General features: G+C 51.5%; 1 protein-coding gene across 1 annotated transcript in view; it reads left to right on the forward strand.

Annotated features, from left to right (window-relative positions):
* The window catches only part of UNC13A (unc-13 homolog A), a 60,769-nt gene that overhangs the window by 10,125 nt on the left and 36,737 nt on the right, over positions 1-13,907 (forward strand). The window contains exons 3-9 of the mRNA XM_045863848.2: positions 216-315; positions 2,212-2,329; positions 3,630-3,753; positions 4,392-4,465; positions 5,336-5,390; positions 7,300-7,335; positions 10,408-10,615. Coding sequence (XP_045719804.1) covers positions 216-315; positions 2,212-2,329; positions 3,630-3,753; positions 4,392-4,465; positions 5,336-5,390; positions 7,300-7,335; positions 10,408-10,615 — 715 coding nt within the window. The remainder of the gene's footprint in view (positions 1-215; positions 316-2,211; positions 2,330-3,629; positions 3,754-4,391; positions 4,466-5,335; positions 5,391-7,299; positions 7,336-10,407; positions 10,616-13,907) is intronic.

Below are 13,907 nucleotides of genomic sequence, written 5' to 3' on the forward strand. Positions count from 1 at the left end.
GAACCAAGGCCCTTCCCTTGCACTCTGAGAGACTGGCAGGGAGGGACTCTGGGGTATAGGCAAAAAAACAGCTCAGTATATTGGACATCATTATTGGACTGTGGCCCCAAGTACACGGAGACCCTGGGGCATCACAGCAGGGTCATCTAGAGCTTGGGAAGGGGGATGGGGGGGTCCCTGAGTTCCTGTGCTGACCCCTGCTCTCACCACTACAGAGAAATTCAACACGTACGTGACCCTGAAGGTTCAAAATGTCAAGAGCACGACCATCGCTGTGCGGGGCAGCCAGCCCAGCTGGGAGCAGGATTTCATGTTGTGAGTCTGCAGTGACTGGGCTAGCATGGCCTGGCACCTTGCTGGTCCCACAGAGCAGAGCTGGACACCTGCGTGTCGTCTGGGACTCCACTCCCTCCTCCCTCAGCCCCATGTCCAGCCACCAGCTTTGCCTCCAAAGCACTTCCTAAATCCAGTTGCTTCTCTTTATCTCCATGGCCACCAGCCAAGTCCCCGCTGCCCCACCAGCCTCCGCCCCTGGCCTCCTGCTGCTGCCCGCCTCCTGCCTCCCAGCAATCTGTTCTCCTCCAGGCAGCCAAGGGGATATTTTTAAAACTGCAAATCACATCCTGTCACTCTCTAAACTTGCCCGTGGCTCATGGCTTGTGAACCTCAGAACAAAACCCACACTCCTCTCCACAACACCCTCTTTCCAGGCCTGGCCCCTGTGAGCTGCCAGTATCTCCCTCCATCTCTCCTGGCTCACCTGCCCCAGCCACCTCCACCACTGGACCATTCCTCCAACATGTCCAGCTTGTTCCTGTCCTAGGGCCTTTGCACTTGCTCTTCTCTCCTCCCCGCTCCCCCCAGCAAGGTCCTTCTCGTACTTCGAATCTCCACTGAGTCACCTCCTCAGGGAAGCCCTCCCTGACCACCATCCCCAAGCTGTGATTGGAGAGTAATTTCAGGCCTAGCCACCAATTATCACTTTAGTCATTTGTGTGATTTCTCGACACATTTCTGGCCCCTGACCCCGGACTGTGAGCTCTAGGAGGCTAGGGCCCAGTTGGTCTCTGTCTCCACTGTTAGTCTCACCCCCCATGCCAAGCACAAGGCCTGGCACACAGTAGGTGGCTCAATAAATATTTGCCTAATAACTGAATGAATTCATGATCTGGATCCTCCCCTCAACCTGGAGCCACTCAGGGCCTCATATTACATCCCATCTTCTCTGATGATGACCAACAACTAGTTCTATGCCCTTTTCTAAGGCTTTGATTAAATCAGTTTTCCCCACAGCCCTGGGAGGGAGGGTGCTCTTCTAATCCTCATTTTACAGAAGAGGAAACAGAGGACCAGAGAGGCAAAACCACTTGCTCAGTGTCACACAGCCTATACTTGGCAGAGCTGAGATTTGGACCCAAGCAGCCCTCAAATCCTTGAGCAGAGCTTGGCTGAGGACTAGCAGTGGTGGAGGCTATGAGAGAACTCAGAGTTGGGATCTTGGAACAGAGGAATTTGGGGAAAGAGGGGAGCAGCAGGCCCTACAATTCTAGAGAAGATATGAAGGGGGAGAGACAGTGTGGTCCTCAACTTCCTGAAAGCCAGTTACTGAATGACTAGGTCATAGCTATATGTAAAGAGAATCCTTAAGATAAATCTTTGGTAAATTGGTAAATTCAGTGAACTGGACATTCACCAAGGATTTCCCCCAAATCTGCATATTTCCAGGGTGGGTCCTGCAAGGAAAGTGCTTAGAGGTGGTATCATTCATGTTCTCAGGGGTGTCCCCATATCATTGGATAGAGGTGACTCTGGGAAGGATGGAGGCATCCGGAATGTCCTTATCCTGGGGTAATAGGGAGCCACAGTGGGTGTTTGAGCCTCTTCCTCCCTTAGCCAGTACTCTCAGGGTCTAAGGGCTCAAGGATGAGCCAAGGGAGTTGGGGATGTAGGAGATGTGTGTTATCTTTCCCCACTCCCTCCTTCCTGCTTGTAATCCTGGTTCTGCTGTGATACCCTGAGCATGTAACTTAACCCTTTGGCCTCAGTTTCCCCTCTGTAAAACAAGAACCACTGTGTTATCTTCTTGGTAAGACTCACCCAGGCCTGGGTTTGAATTCCAGTTGGTTGCATGTCCTAAGGCAGGTGAACTGACTTTTCTGAGACTTCACGCCCTCACTCCTACCCCTTCATGTCCCTCCCCTCTCTCCACAGCGAGATTAACCGCCTGGATTTGGGGCTGACAGTGGAGGTGTGGAACAAGGGTCTCATCTGGGACACAATGGTGGGCACCGTGTGGATTCCCCTGCGGACCATCCGCCAGTCCAATGAAGTGAGTGGTGGGCTGAGGGTTGGGGAGGAGTGCCTTGGAGGGACCCAGAGGCCAGTGGCCTACACAAGATGGACATGTATCTCTGTCCCCCAGCAATGTTTGTGATGGTGGCTCCAAAGTCACCAGGGTCTGAACTCCTTCCATCTTGTTGCTCTGCCTTTCTCCCTGTGCAGCCCAAGAGGGCTGCTGGAGGATTGCCATTACATCTGCATTGCCGTCAAGGGAAGAAAAGGTGGCAAGGGAGGGGGCTCACCCTCTTGGTTAAGGGTCTAACCTGAAAGCTGCTTACAGTACTTCACTCACATCCTATTGGCTGGAACTTAATCACGTGGACACTTAGCTGCAAGGGAGTCTGGGAAAAGTAGTCTTAAGCTGCACAGCCCTGGGCCCAGCTGTAAATGTATTTCTATGGAAAAGAGGAGGAGGGTTATTGTGGGTAATTAGCACTTTGTGCAGGGAGAAGGCTACATCAGCCCTGAAGGTACTAGACAATAACCTTGGCCTCCTCCCTGGCCTCCAGGCCTTATATCTCACCCCTTCCACTCAGACACTTCTTGCTGAGCCCAGCGGATTCTAACCACCCTAGGACCTTTCCTTGCCATCCCTGCTCATCTCCTTTGGAAGGCCTTCTTGATGGCACTTGCCTACATTGCCAGTCTCATCTCCCCTACCCCGCCCCCCAACCTCCACCCTTTATACGCCCCAAGGATGGCTTCTGAACCTTCGAATGTGCTGTTCCCTGGGTTCCAAGTATCCCTTCCATCACTCTCTAAGCTCAGCTCCCGTGCCCTCTCCTCAGGAAACCTTCCCTTACTTCCCTTTGAATACCCCAGCCCCCCACTCTCCTTCTGGCTCTGCCCTGACCTCTCCAGGCTGGAGGTGAGTGTGTCATGCTCTGTCTCCTGTGACTGCAGGACTAGTTTGGTCACTTGGGGTGGAGAATTCTCCCATGGATGGGCATCAGGATTTTTATTTGAAGCTAGGGCCACATACACCCATGAGAGATGAGACATGGCTGCGCAAGCTTGGGACCACCCCTGCCTGGCCCCACAGGGCCTTCTCTCCGGGTCCCTGCCTCTGGGTTCCTTGGACCCACCATGTTGCTCTGGACCAGAACCTTCTCTCTGAGTCTCAGTTTCTTTGTCTGTAAAGTGTGGGCATGACCCTTGCTCTTAGGGTAAGGGTGAGATGGGGGGGAAGTGCATCTTCTGTGAAAGTAGGGGACCTGCTGGTCAATGTGCAGTAGATCCCTGCTCCATCCTGCATCACTTTGGACCCTGTCACTCACCCCAATCCCCAGGAGGGCCCTGGAGAGTGGCTGACACTGGATTCTCAGGTCATCATGGCAGACAGTGAGATCTGCGGCACCAAGGACCCCACCTTCCACCGCATCCTCCTTGACACCCGCTTCGAGCTGCCTTTAGGTGAGTGTGGGGGGCAAAGGACCCTCACCAGACCCAGGAGAATGGCCAGGCCTGGGTGGGTTCAGACTGCCCTTCATTCTGAGGATGAAGTTTCCTATCTCCAGAGGAGAGAGTTTCCCAGTTGCAGTGAGTCAGCAGGACATGCACCTGCCATGTGCAGAGCACACCCCAGCCCCCCTAGGTCACCAATGGGCAGCAAATTCTTCTTGACCCATGGAGCTTGGGTCTGAACTGCCCTGAGCCGGTCCTTGGTGAGGTCCTAGGATGCAGGGTGAGCTGGAGATAGGAGGAGAGACAAACAGAGACAAAGAGACATGTAGAGAAAAACAGAGGCAGAGACACAAAGAGGCCTCTCTTTCTCTCTTGGAAGCAGCTCAGTTCTCTCCACAGCATCTTTCCAGAAACCTATGGTTTCCCCCACCCTTGGAATGCTAGGAGGCATCTCCTCTCTCATCCTCCATTCATTCCCAAGGCAGCTCTGGGTGGTGGGGGGGTGGGGGGTGGATGGGACACCACCCTGTCCTCCTTTCCTCTTCCTACACCCCCTTGAGACCAGCCCATAGGCCTGCAGGATGCACTGGATGGAGGCTGAGGGGCAGGGAGGGGTTCTGGACTCACAGCCAGGGCTCCGCTTCCAGACATTCCCGAGGAGGAGGCGCGCTACTGGGCCAAGAAGCTGGAGCAGCTGAATGCCATGCGGGACCAGGATGAGGTGAGCGTTGGAGGGGAGACTCTTCTTTCTGTGCCTGTCCCTCCCTCTGTCTCCCCATGTCCTCTGCTTTCTGTCTCTGTTTCGCTCTCCACTTGTCTCCCTCTGTCTGTGTCTCTACCTGGGGACAAAATCAGAGCCTCATTTGGTCCTGTCTCAAAGCGATGAGGACATCAAAGAACATACAGTCCACCAATGATGGAACAATTTCAATCGGCTCGATTGAATCAATCTGCCCTTGCCAGATACCCTCAAGGAGACACAGGCCCCCCACAGCAGCCTTTACATCCGCTCTCCGCCCCACACCCCTCAACTCCTCAGGTCATGCTTTTGGACTTTTCAAAGTTCTCCCCCACCAGCCCTGGCCTCTTCACCCCTGTTCTTCCATGACATCCCCCTTCTTCTTGGCTCTGTATTATCACAATGCAAAGACCCAATGGGGCCCAAAAGGCAGCCTTCGGAAGGCGAAGGCCGGGAAGAGATAGCAGGCAAGACCAGAGCTCTCTTCAGTGGGAGGTGGAGTACAAAAAGGCAACACTCATATGATAATAGTTTTTGTCCAAACCTCATCACTGATCTTTCTTCTGCTCCCTGCCTCAGTTTCCCCCACAGCTCTCTCTTTCACCCACTTCTATTTGTTTCTTTCCCTCATCTGTGTTTCTTTCTTTTTCTGTCTCTGTTTCTCACTGTTTCTCTGTGTGTGTGTGTGTGTGTGTGTGTATCTTTTTCTGTGGACATCTGCATCCTTCTCCTGCAGACAGAGTGGATTTGGGAGGCAGGGGTAGTCAGGATGGAACAGAGCAGAGGACCATCTTGGTCCTCTGGCTTCTGGCCCCTCCTGAGAGGAACACTCTCTCCTTCCCTCCCTCTCAGTATTCATTCCAAGATGAACAAGACAAGCCTCTCCCTGTCCCCAGCAACCAGTGTTGTAAGTACCTCTCGATTCCTCCCTGAGCATCAACTGAAACCTCATCCCTCCCCTACCCATGACTGTCCTGAGTAACAGGCCACTCCCCTCCAGAGGAACAGGTCCTAAGAGCACACAGTATCTGCTCACGGTGCAGTGAAAAGAAAAGATCCAGGACTTGGATGTGAGTCCTGTCTTGCTCTGTGGTCACAGACATGCCAGAATCCCTCTCTGATCCATAGAGTCCCTCTCTTTGAAATAGGGCATCTGACAGTGCCCTCACTCTGAGGGCTGTTGGAAGGACACGGGAGAGTCCTTCTAGAGATTTGAAAAACACTTTGCAGACTCTCTAATTCCATTCATCAGATCCTGGATGAGGACCTATAACTCATTCGACAAGCTTCCATGGGGCCCACACAGACCCCACCCCCCAAGCAGCCCACAGTTGTGCAGACAATCCTGCTAACACAGGTACAACAGGCACATACAATGCATGAAGGCTGTTTCATCTGCCCATTGTCTTAGATAGAGAAACTGAGGCCCAAGAGGAGAAGTGACTTGCTCAAGGTCACACACTCAGCAGGAGGCAGAGCTAGGATTTGAACTCAGGGTCTGAGGGATTCCAACTTCGCTTCTCTTTCCACTGCTCTGCATCTATGGATAATGATGATCATGTTCCTCTGGCTACCCCCGCCTCCATCAAGGCTGAAGTTTTCAGGAGTGTTTATCCTCCTTGGCCTTGTGGATACTCAGATGCACCCAGACCAGTTCTCCATGGGCCAAGGAGGTGTCTGTCCCCTAAGAGTGCCCTCTGAGTCCCCCGGAGTGGGGAGGAAGTGACAAATCGTATAGTCTCAGGGCAGAGCCCCACCCAACATTTTGACCCCACCCCACCTTTCTACCTCTTTCTCCTTTTCCATCTGCTTCCCCATCCCCCTCTCATGCCCTTTCACAGTCTCCCCTGTATCCATTGTCGACCCCCCATATGCCCAGGATGGTAATGATGGAGCCCGGGGGTGGAGGGGCTGGGGGACTGCAGTTGGGGAACCCCATTTCCACGCTAATTTGGGGGTGCTATTGAGAAAGTCCTCTGACTTCCCTACCTGGGGAGGGGTCATCACTGCCCTAAGAAATTACTAACCCCCTTCCTGGTGAATGGGGTCACTGAAGGATTAAGGTGGGGACAGTGTCAGGCAAGTGGAGACAGGAGCAGATGATGAAGAACAAACACATGGACAGGTAGCCTGACGGGAGGGGTGGGTTCGATTTGGGAATGGAGACCTACCCTCGGCATTTACCTCCGAGTTCTTTTGAGAATGTTTCATCACGACCATGTTTTGGAGGAGGCAGCCAAGTGTCAGAGGAGATAGGATTCTGGTCCAAGGCATTTTTCCACCACGCCAGGTGCTGAGGATGAGGGGATGAGGGAAGATGTGTTTCTCTCCCTGGTCCTCAGAGGCTGTGTGACTTTAGGCTGCTCACTCTACCTCTCTGAGCCTTGTTTCTTCACCCATAAAATGAGCAGAATGATTAAGACCCACCCATCAGGAGTGTTTCAAAGTTTAGATTTCCAATTCGGTGTTTCTTTCCTTGTATTCCAGAAGGGGGAGGGAAAGAGTGGGGAGTGCTGACTCCAGAGTTCAGAGTTGGAAAACCCTGGGCCTAAATGCCTCCTTTGTTACTTCCTGGCTGAACTTGTGGCCTCTGTGAAAAATTGGGATATACCCCCAGCCTCTCAAGGTGATGATTGAAGGTGTCACAAATGTCACGGGTTAAAGTGATATTCTGAGAAGATACTCAGGGCAGGAGGGGATCGGGGTCCTGGGGTGGGAGGAGGAGATGGGGAAAATGAGGAGGATGGGGGAGTCCCCCTCCCCATGCCCCCCCTCTGCCTGCTCCCTTTTATTATCTCTGCCCCTTCTCTTTGTAGGCAACTGGAATTATTTTGGCTGGGGTGAGCAGCAGAGTAAGTACTCAGCTTGATGTTCTGGGAGGCCATGGGGAGGTGGGTGCCTTGGCAGCCCTGAGGCCCCCGCTCCACCGCCAGGGAAGCAGGGAGCCTATGATGGGCACACTGGGGCCTGAGGACTGGCAAGGCCCCTCATGTGCCCTCCTGTCCCCTGACCGTTAATGTCTGTCTTGAAGGTCCTGCTCTGTTTGGTGGGGACTGGGCACCATTATTGGGGTGGAGGGATTCAGCTGGGAGGAGTGGGCATTTAGACCAGAGACCTGCCTGTCTCCAGCTGGGCACTGTGACCCCTTCCCTCCCCACCCCGTTCCCCATGTATAATGTCATCTCCTCTCCTGTGACTCCTTCCTCTTTTTGTCTCCCCATCTTCCTCCTCCACCTGGAAATGGGCCCCAATGTCACTTGGTAGTGGTAGATATAGGGTGAGAGGGTTTCAGAAGGGGCAGCTGGGCAGGGACCCCCAGGCACATATCACTCCAGAGACCTCGGCTTCCAAAGTTCCCCGCAGTCTTCCTCCAATTTAACCCTAGGGGAAGGAAACAAGTCACCTCTCCCCCCCACACACACAACTGGATGCTTATTTACCTCCCTGAGGAATAGCTCCCTTTTCTCCATGTCCTACTCCTTCCAGAGAAATCCAGTCTTCTAGCCTGAGCATGAATCTACCTCCTTCCCTTTATCCCACCCACTGGGAGGGACAACCTCCACTATGCCCTCCCTCCAGGACCAGGGAAACTGTTTACAAATACTTTGATCCAAAACAATTTGTCAAAAACCAATGTAGCCAAAATAGGCATTTGGCAAACAAGAAGGCTTGGCAACAAACAGTTTGCCACGAACAAACAATACAATCAAAAACAAAGACGTTTTCGGCCAAAACCAATTTGGCAAAAGCTGATAATTGGGTCAAGAAGAACAAAGACAATTAGGTCATTTCATCAGAACCAGAGTGGCTAAAATGTCTATCGGGAAGCAGGCAATTTGTTAAGAACTATTGGGTAAAAAGCAGAGTCTGGGTGAAAGCATCCAAGAAAAGAATCCAATAGGAATTCAATAGAAAGCAATTTGCCCCTAAAACAAAACAGTTTGTCAGAAAAAAATTAATGATCTGGAGAACACGCCCACAGCCTCATGCGATTTGGTTGGAAACATCTTGGCCCAGTCAAGGACAGTTTGGTAGAAAGAATGCCCATTTGGCTAAAGACTATACATACCCAGGTAACTGGGTAGAAAACAAGTTGGTCAAAGGAGCAATTTGATGACACTGATGAATTGTCCAGAGTTCCCATGGGGGACTGTCTGGGGTTTCGGACCCCCCACTTCAGGCTTTTATGGCCTCAGTTACACCCTGATGCCTGCAGATGTGGGAATTCACATCTACTTCTGCCTAAAAGGCCAGCACTCAATTGGATGGCAGCCACGTATGACAGGGACAAGATAAAAAGCTTGTAGGTCACAGTGGCTCAAGTCACTTGAGAAACCAGGAAGCCAGAATTACCTTGGTAAGGCCAGCTTTGCTAGCTGAAAATGAAGTTAAGGTTTCTCAAAAGGCAAAATAGGCTTGGGAATGAATCCAACTAGCTCTCTACGTGAAGTGTGAAATCAATTTTTTAAACAGTTTACCACATTTTAAGAAATGGACCTATTTGTCAAATATATAGAAACAGAAACGATGGGCGCCTGGGTGGCTCAGTTGGTTAAGCGACTGCCTTCAGCTCGGGTCATGATCCTGGAGTCCTGGGATCGAGTCCCACATCGGGCTCCCTGCTCAGCAGGGAGTCTGCTTCTCCCTCTGACCCTCCCCCCTCTCATGCTCTCTCTATCTCATTCTCTCTCTTAAATAAATAAATAAAATCTTTAAAAAAAAAAAAGAAAGAAACAGAAACGATTAGCTGGGGAAAAACTAGAAGGTTAAAATAATAAGGCAAGAAAAACACACAAACATATGGGAAATGAGCAAAAAAACTTACAGGCATAAAAAGGGGCAAGCCGCCTCCTTGGCATTTAATGTCACCAGTAAATTGATGCCATGGTCAAGAGTATCATAGGCCACCCAGTCAGGGTTTTGATTTAATTTTTTTTTTTTGCAACCCATTTGTTTTCAAGTGTTGTTTTCTATTTTATTTTATTTTTTTTAGAGAGAGAGGGAGAGAGAGCACGCGCAAGTGTGCCTGAGTTCAGGGGGGCGGGGAGGGGCAGAGGGAAAGAATCTTAAGCAGACTCACCACTGAGCGCAGAGCCAGACTGGGCTCGATCTCACAACCCCAAGATCATGACCTGATCGGAAATCAGGAGTGGGCCACTTAACTGGCCGAGCCACCCAGTGTTGCTTTCTAAGTGAATTGAGTCTCTCCCATCCCACCACAATCTAACATCCTTCCACACTGTTCTCTTTTTATCAAGGAAAACAAACCAAACTAAAACGTCCCTTAATTCTTATAAAACACTTGAAGTTCAGCAGTTTCACCCTGTTGCATTTTAGCGATAGATTCTGAGTGTGTGGTGATCTTGCCAACCGAAGAATCTAATCCTTTTTGAGGGCTGTAGTATCTGTCAGAGCCTCTTCTTTGTTCCTACACATGTGAGTTCAGATCTAGGATCCGCATCCTCGGACATCATGAAATCTCTGAGGGTTAAAGGAAATAAATACTCCACCTTGTCCTCTAAACGTCCCCCTGAGTGTTTGTGTGACTCACCGCGTGATGGAAAAACTCATCTTGTTTTCAGAAAACCTGGACTTTAGCAAAGTCCATTCTCACATTTGAGCTGAAGGACACTCTCTAATTTGTCCTTGTCCTCCTCACACTGTAGGACCTACCTTGGACCCCAGACTATGAGTTCAGTCTGATCGGCAAAGCAGGGTTTTCACCTCCCTTATCCTAAAGCCCCTACTTCTATCAACATGACCCAAGATCCTTCATTCATTCTGGCAAAGATTCCTCTTCTCGGGTTAGCAGCCAGTGAAGATTCCCTAGTCTGAGAAGTCTGAGAGACTGCATTGGCCTCCACGGTGTGCTCTCCCTCTCCCTTCCCTCCTCACTCTCTTCCGTCCCCTCCTCTCTCTTCTAGATGATGACCCTGACAGTGCAGTGGATGATCGTGACAGTGACTATCGCAGCGAGACAAGCAACAGCATCCCACCACCTTATTACACTACATCCCAACCCAATGCCTCAGTCCACCAGTATTCTGTCCGTCCACCACCCCTGGGTTCCCGGGAATCCTACAGTGACTCCGTGCACAGTTATGAGGAGTTCTCTGAGCCACGGGCCCTCAGGTGTGTGATCTGTGGAAAAAAGGATCCACGTGTGTGCATGTGTGTGTATGTGGCTGTGTGTCCCAGAGTGGAGAGAGGAGTAGGGAACTTGGGCAAGATGGAGGGGGAGGTAAGTGGGTCTAGGAAAGCACCATCCATACTCTCTTATAGGTAATAGAGCCCTTTCTCTACCCTTGATCTCGTAAGAAAATCTCCCAAGCTTGGTAAAAGGGCATCTGCTTTGGCTGGAGAAAGAGGGATAAGTCAGGAGGCCCCTGAGAGGTGCCCCTGAAATACGGGGCTGCCTTGCCACTGGGGCACTGGTTTCTGTGTTCTCTCTCACTGGGCAGGGGAGGGGTAGGTGGAGGAAGAGACTAGCATTCATGGAGGGTGGTGAGGCATAGTGATATTGGAAGGACTCCCAGCAAGCAGCCAGCTGGTGGTCCTGGCATGGTGCTGCCCAGCCCTCCCTAATGGCCTGACTCTGTGTTTCTGGCTGGCAGCCATGGGCACGGTGACTTGGGAGCTGTCCCTTGAAAGTAGGCTGTCCCTAGATCTGTCCCATAGGTGGGTACCCTGGCCCTCATGGGCCATGCCACTGCCCTGTGCAGGGTGCTGGTCCTCAAACCTAAGAGGCTGACACTCGTGCCTGCCATCCTTCCTCGCTGACCTGATCACCCCAGCCCTGGTTTCCAAACAGAATGATGAGAAACATGATATTAAGCAGATTGAATGTTGGTAAAGCGCTTAGAGGGGTGTTTGAAAGTGCTACACAGGGACTGTTAGGTACACAGCACAAATAATCGCATTTGGAGGTAACCATGCACCCAGCGCTGGGCCGGCACCTTCCCTTCATCATCGCATTTTATTCTCTGGGTGGGAATACTATTGGTCTCATTTGGTAGGCAGGGAATCAAGGCACAGAGAGGTTAAGTCACTTGTTTGAGGTCACACATCTGGTAAGTCATAAGGACTAGTGTTTATGGTGAACCTATTGGGTGCCAAGTTTTGGCCAGGTATGATCTTTGGTTGTGGGTCTTTTTCCTAAATATTTGTTCCTGGAAGAATACATTTCCTTCATGAAAGCATCACTCGCATTCATTTGCATACTCAAGGTAAGCAATTATGGGAATAAAGTTTCAATGTATTGGAAAGAGTTGAGAGTAAGATATGAAATATTAATAAACTATTAACTCTTTTAGAAGAAGGAAAAGTCTTCTCTTGGAGAAAAAGAGCTGGAGAGTGACCATAGCATCAGACCCAGAGAAAGTGCCAGGAAGTGTTTGGTTGGGGGAGTCTGTCTACTGTGAGCATTCCTGGGACAGAATGGGGTGGGGGAGGTTGGAGAAAGAGGAGTCTTCTCCCCTCCTGCTGTGGTCAGGCCACGCAGGGGTGAGGGAGAGGATGCAGAGGCAGAAATGGCCTGTGTTCCCCTGAGAGTGACTCAAGCCACACTCCCCAGCTATCCTATGGCTATGCTGCTTAGTGCTCGGTGATCCGAGAGGCTAGGGACACAGAGCCAGACACAGACATTCCATCCCACAGGTCAGGGCTTGATTGGAAGGAGCGACCAGACTCTAGCAGTGGGGAAGGGTAGGGAGGGCTTCCTGGAGGAAGGCGCCTGGGAGATGGCCCTTGAAGGATAAATGAGAAGTCCGAGGAAGGGAATTTCAGGCAGAGGAAACAGCTCAGCCACAGACTGGAGAGGTGCAAGGTGCCAGATCATGCAGGAAGGCCCTTGCGTGGCTAATTCAGGGCCATGGGAGCCAGGGGAAGCGTCTGATTGGGGTAAGAGCTGTGTTGGGACTCAGTATGTCAGAGCCAGGATGGGAAGATGGCCCCAAAGCCAAGCCTGGGACAATGTATGTGGTGCCTGAGGTTGGAGGTGGAAACTTCCAGGCCCCTGTTGGGATCCCAGTCCTAGGCTGCCCCCCCCCCCCTTACCAGGGACTCCAGAATGTGCTGGGCTGGACTTCAGGGGTATTCATCAGCAGAGGGAGCTTGGAGTCTTTTCCAGCCAAGTAATACCTGCTGATCCCCCACCTGTTTCCTGCCATCTACAGGGATGGACACTAAAAAGCAATCAATGAAACTCATAAACTAGCAAACAATGGCTAGAGGGAGAAACCCCCATTTTGATTGCTACAGCATCCCTGGAGCTGGCTGGAGAAAGGGGTCACTGTCACTGAGAGTGGAGGAAGTATTTAAGGCAAGGAATGATGTTTGTTGAGTGACTGAATGAATGATTAGAAGGGGGATTAGGGGTGGCCCATGTGTCATGCTGCCTGCCCTCAGGCAGAGATAGAGATTTCTTCCTAGTCATGTCCAGCACGATCCAGGGTGCATATTAGGAACATATAAAGACCTGGCTTGGCCAGAGTGTGGGGGAAACCCACTCACTCAAAGAAGTGACATTTCAATGGGCACCAAGATTTTGCCAAATAAAGCACGTGAGGAAGGGTGTTCCTGGCAGAGGGCACAGCAAGGGCAAAGGCCCAGAGGTGGGCACAAGTGTAGGGTTTTGGAGGAACAGTGAGAAAGCCGATGTGGCTGGAGCAGGGGGAGAGAACGGAGCTCGGAGGGAGATGAGGTGGGGAGGCTGGGGGGTTGGGGCCACCCTGGGTGTAGGGCATGGCACAGATTCTATTCCAAGGTCTCTAAGGAGCCACGGTACGGCTTAAACAGGGAGGTATGCGATTGTCTTTATGATTTAAAGAAGTCCCTCTGTGGCTTCCGTGGGAAGCAAGGACTGTTGGGGATAGGAATGGACGTTGGGGCTGCATCTGGTGGAGTTGGCAGAGCCTGGACTAGGGTGGGGCCCAGGGTGCAAGGAAGTGGATGCATTTTGCATATGTTTTCGAGGTAGAGCTGAGGAGACCCACTGCAGGGTCGGCTGTGAATAGAGGTTGAGGCAAGGAGTGGAGGCAGGGAGACATGGGACCCTGGTGAATGAGGAGGCTTGGTGGTAGGAGGATGAGGTTGTTTCAGGAGCACTAAGTCTCCAAAGGCTGGAGGTGAGGGCACTAACTGGGGTCCCCAGCACGTAAGAAGAGCATTTGCAGTCTCCACAGTACATGGATGGGAGTGATGCACAGTAGGTCATTAATGATCACTAATGTCATCGATCGAGTTTACTGCCTCTACCACCAGCGGAAACATCAGGATAGCCGAGATTTTTGTTTCTTTTGTTCATGGCTGCGTTTCCCAGGTCCCTAGGGCAGAGCCTGGTGCACAGCAGGTGCTTAACCAATGCTGAATGAATGACTGGGTGATGGAACCTGTGTGACTGGGGCTGGGTCAGGCAGCGGCTCTG

This window comes from Mirounga angustirostris, unplaced genomic scaffold (assembly GCF_029215605.1).
Source record: "Mirounga angustirostris isolate CCGP_5_RB_7025 unplaced genomic scaffold, mMirAng1.0.hap1 SCAF_1, whole genome shotgun sequence".
In the NCBI taxonomy this organism is placed as follows: Eukaryota; Metazoa; Chordata; class Mammalia; order Carnivora; family Phocidae; genus Mirounga; species Mirounga angustirostris.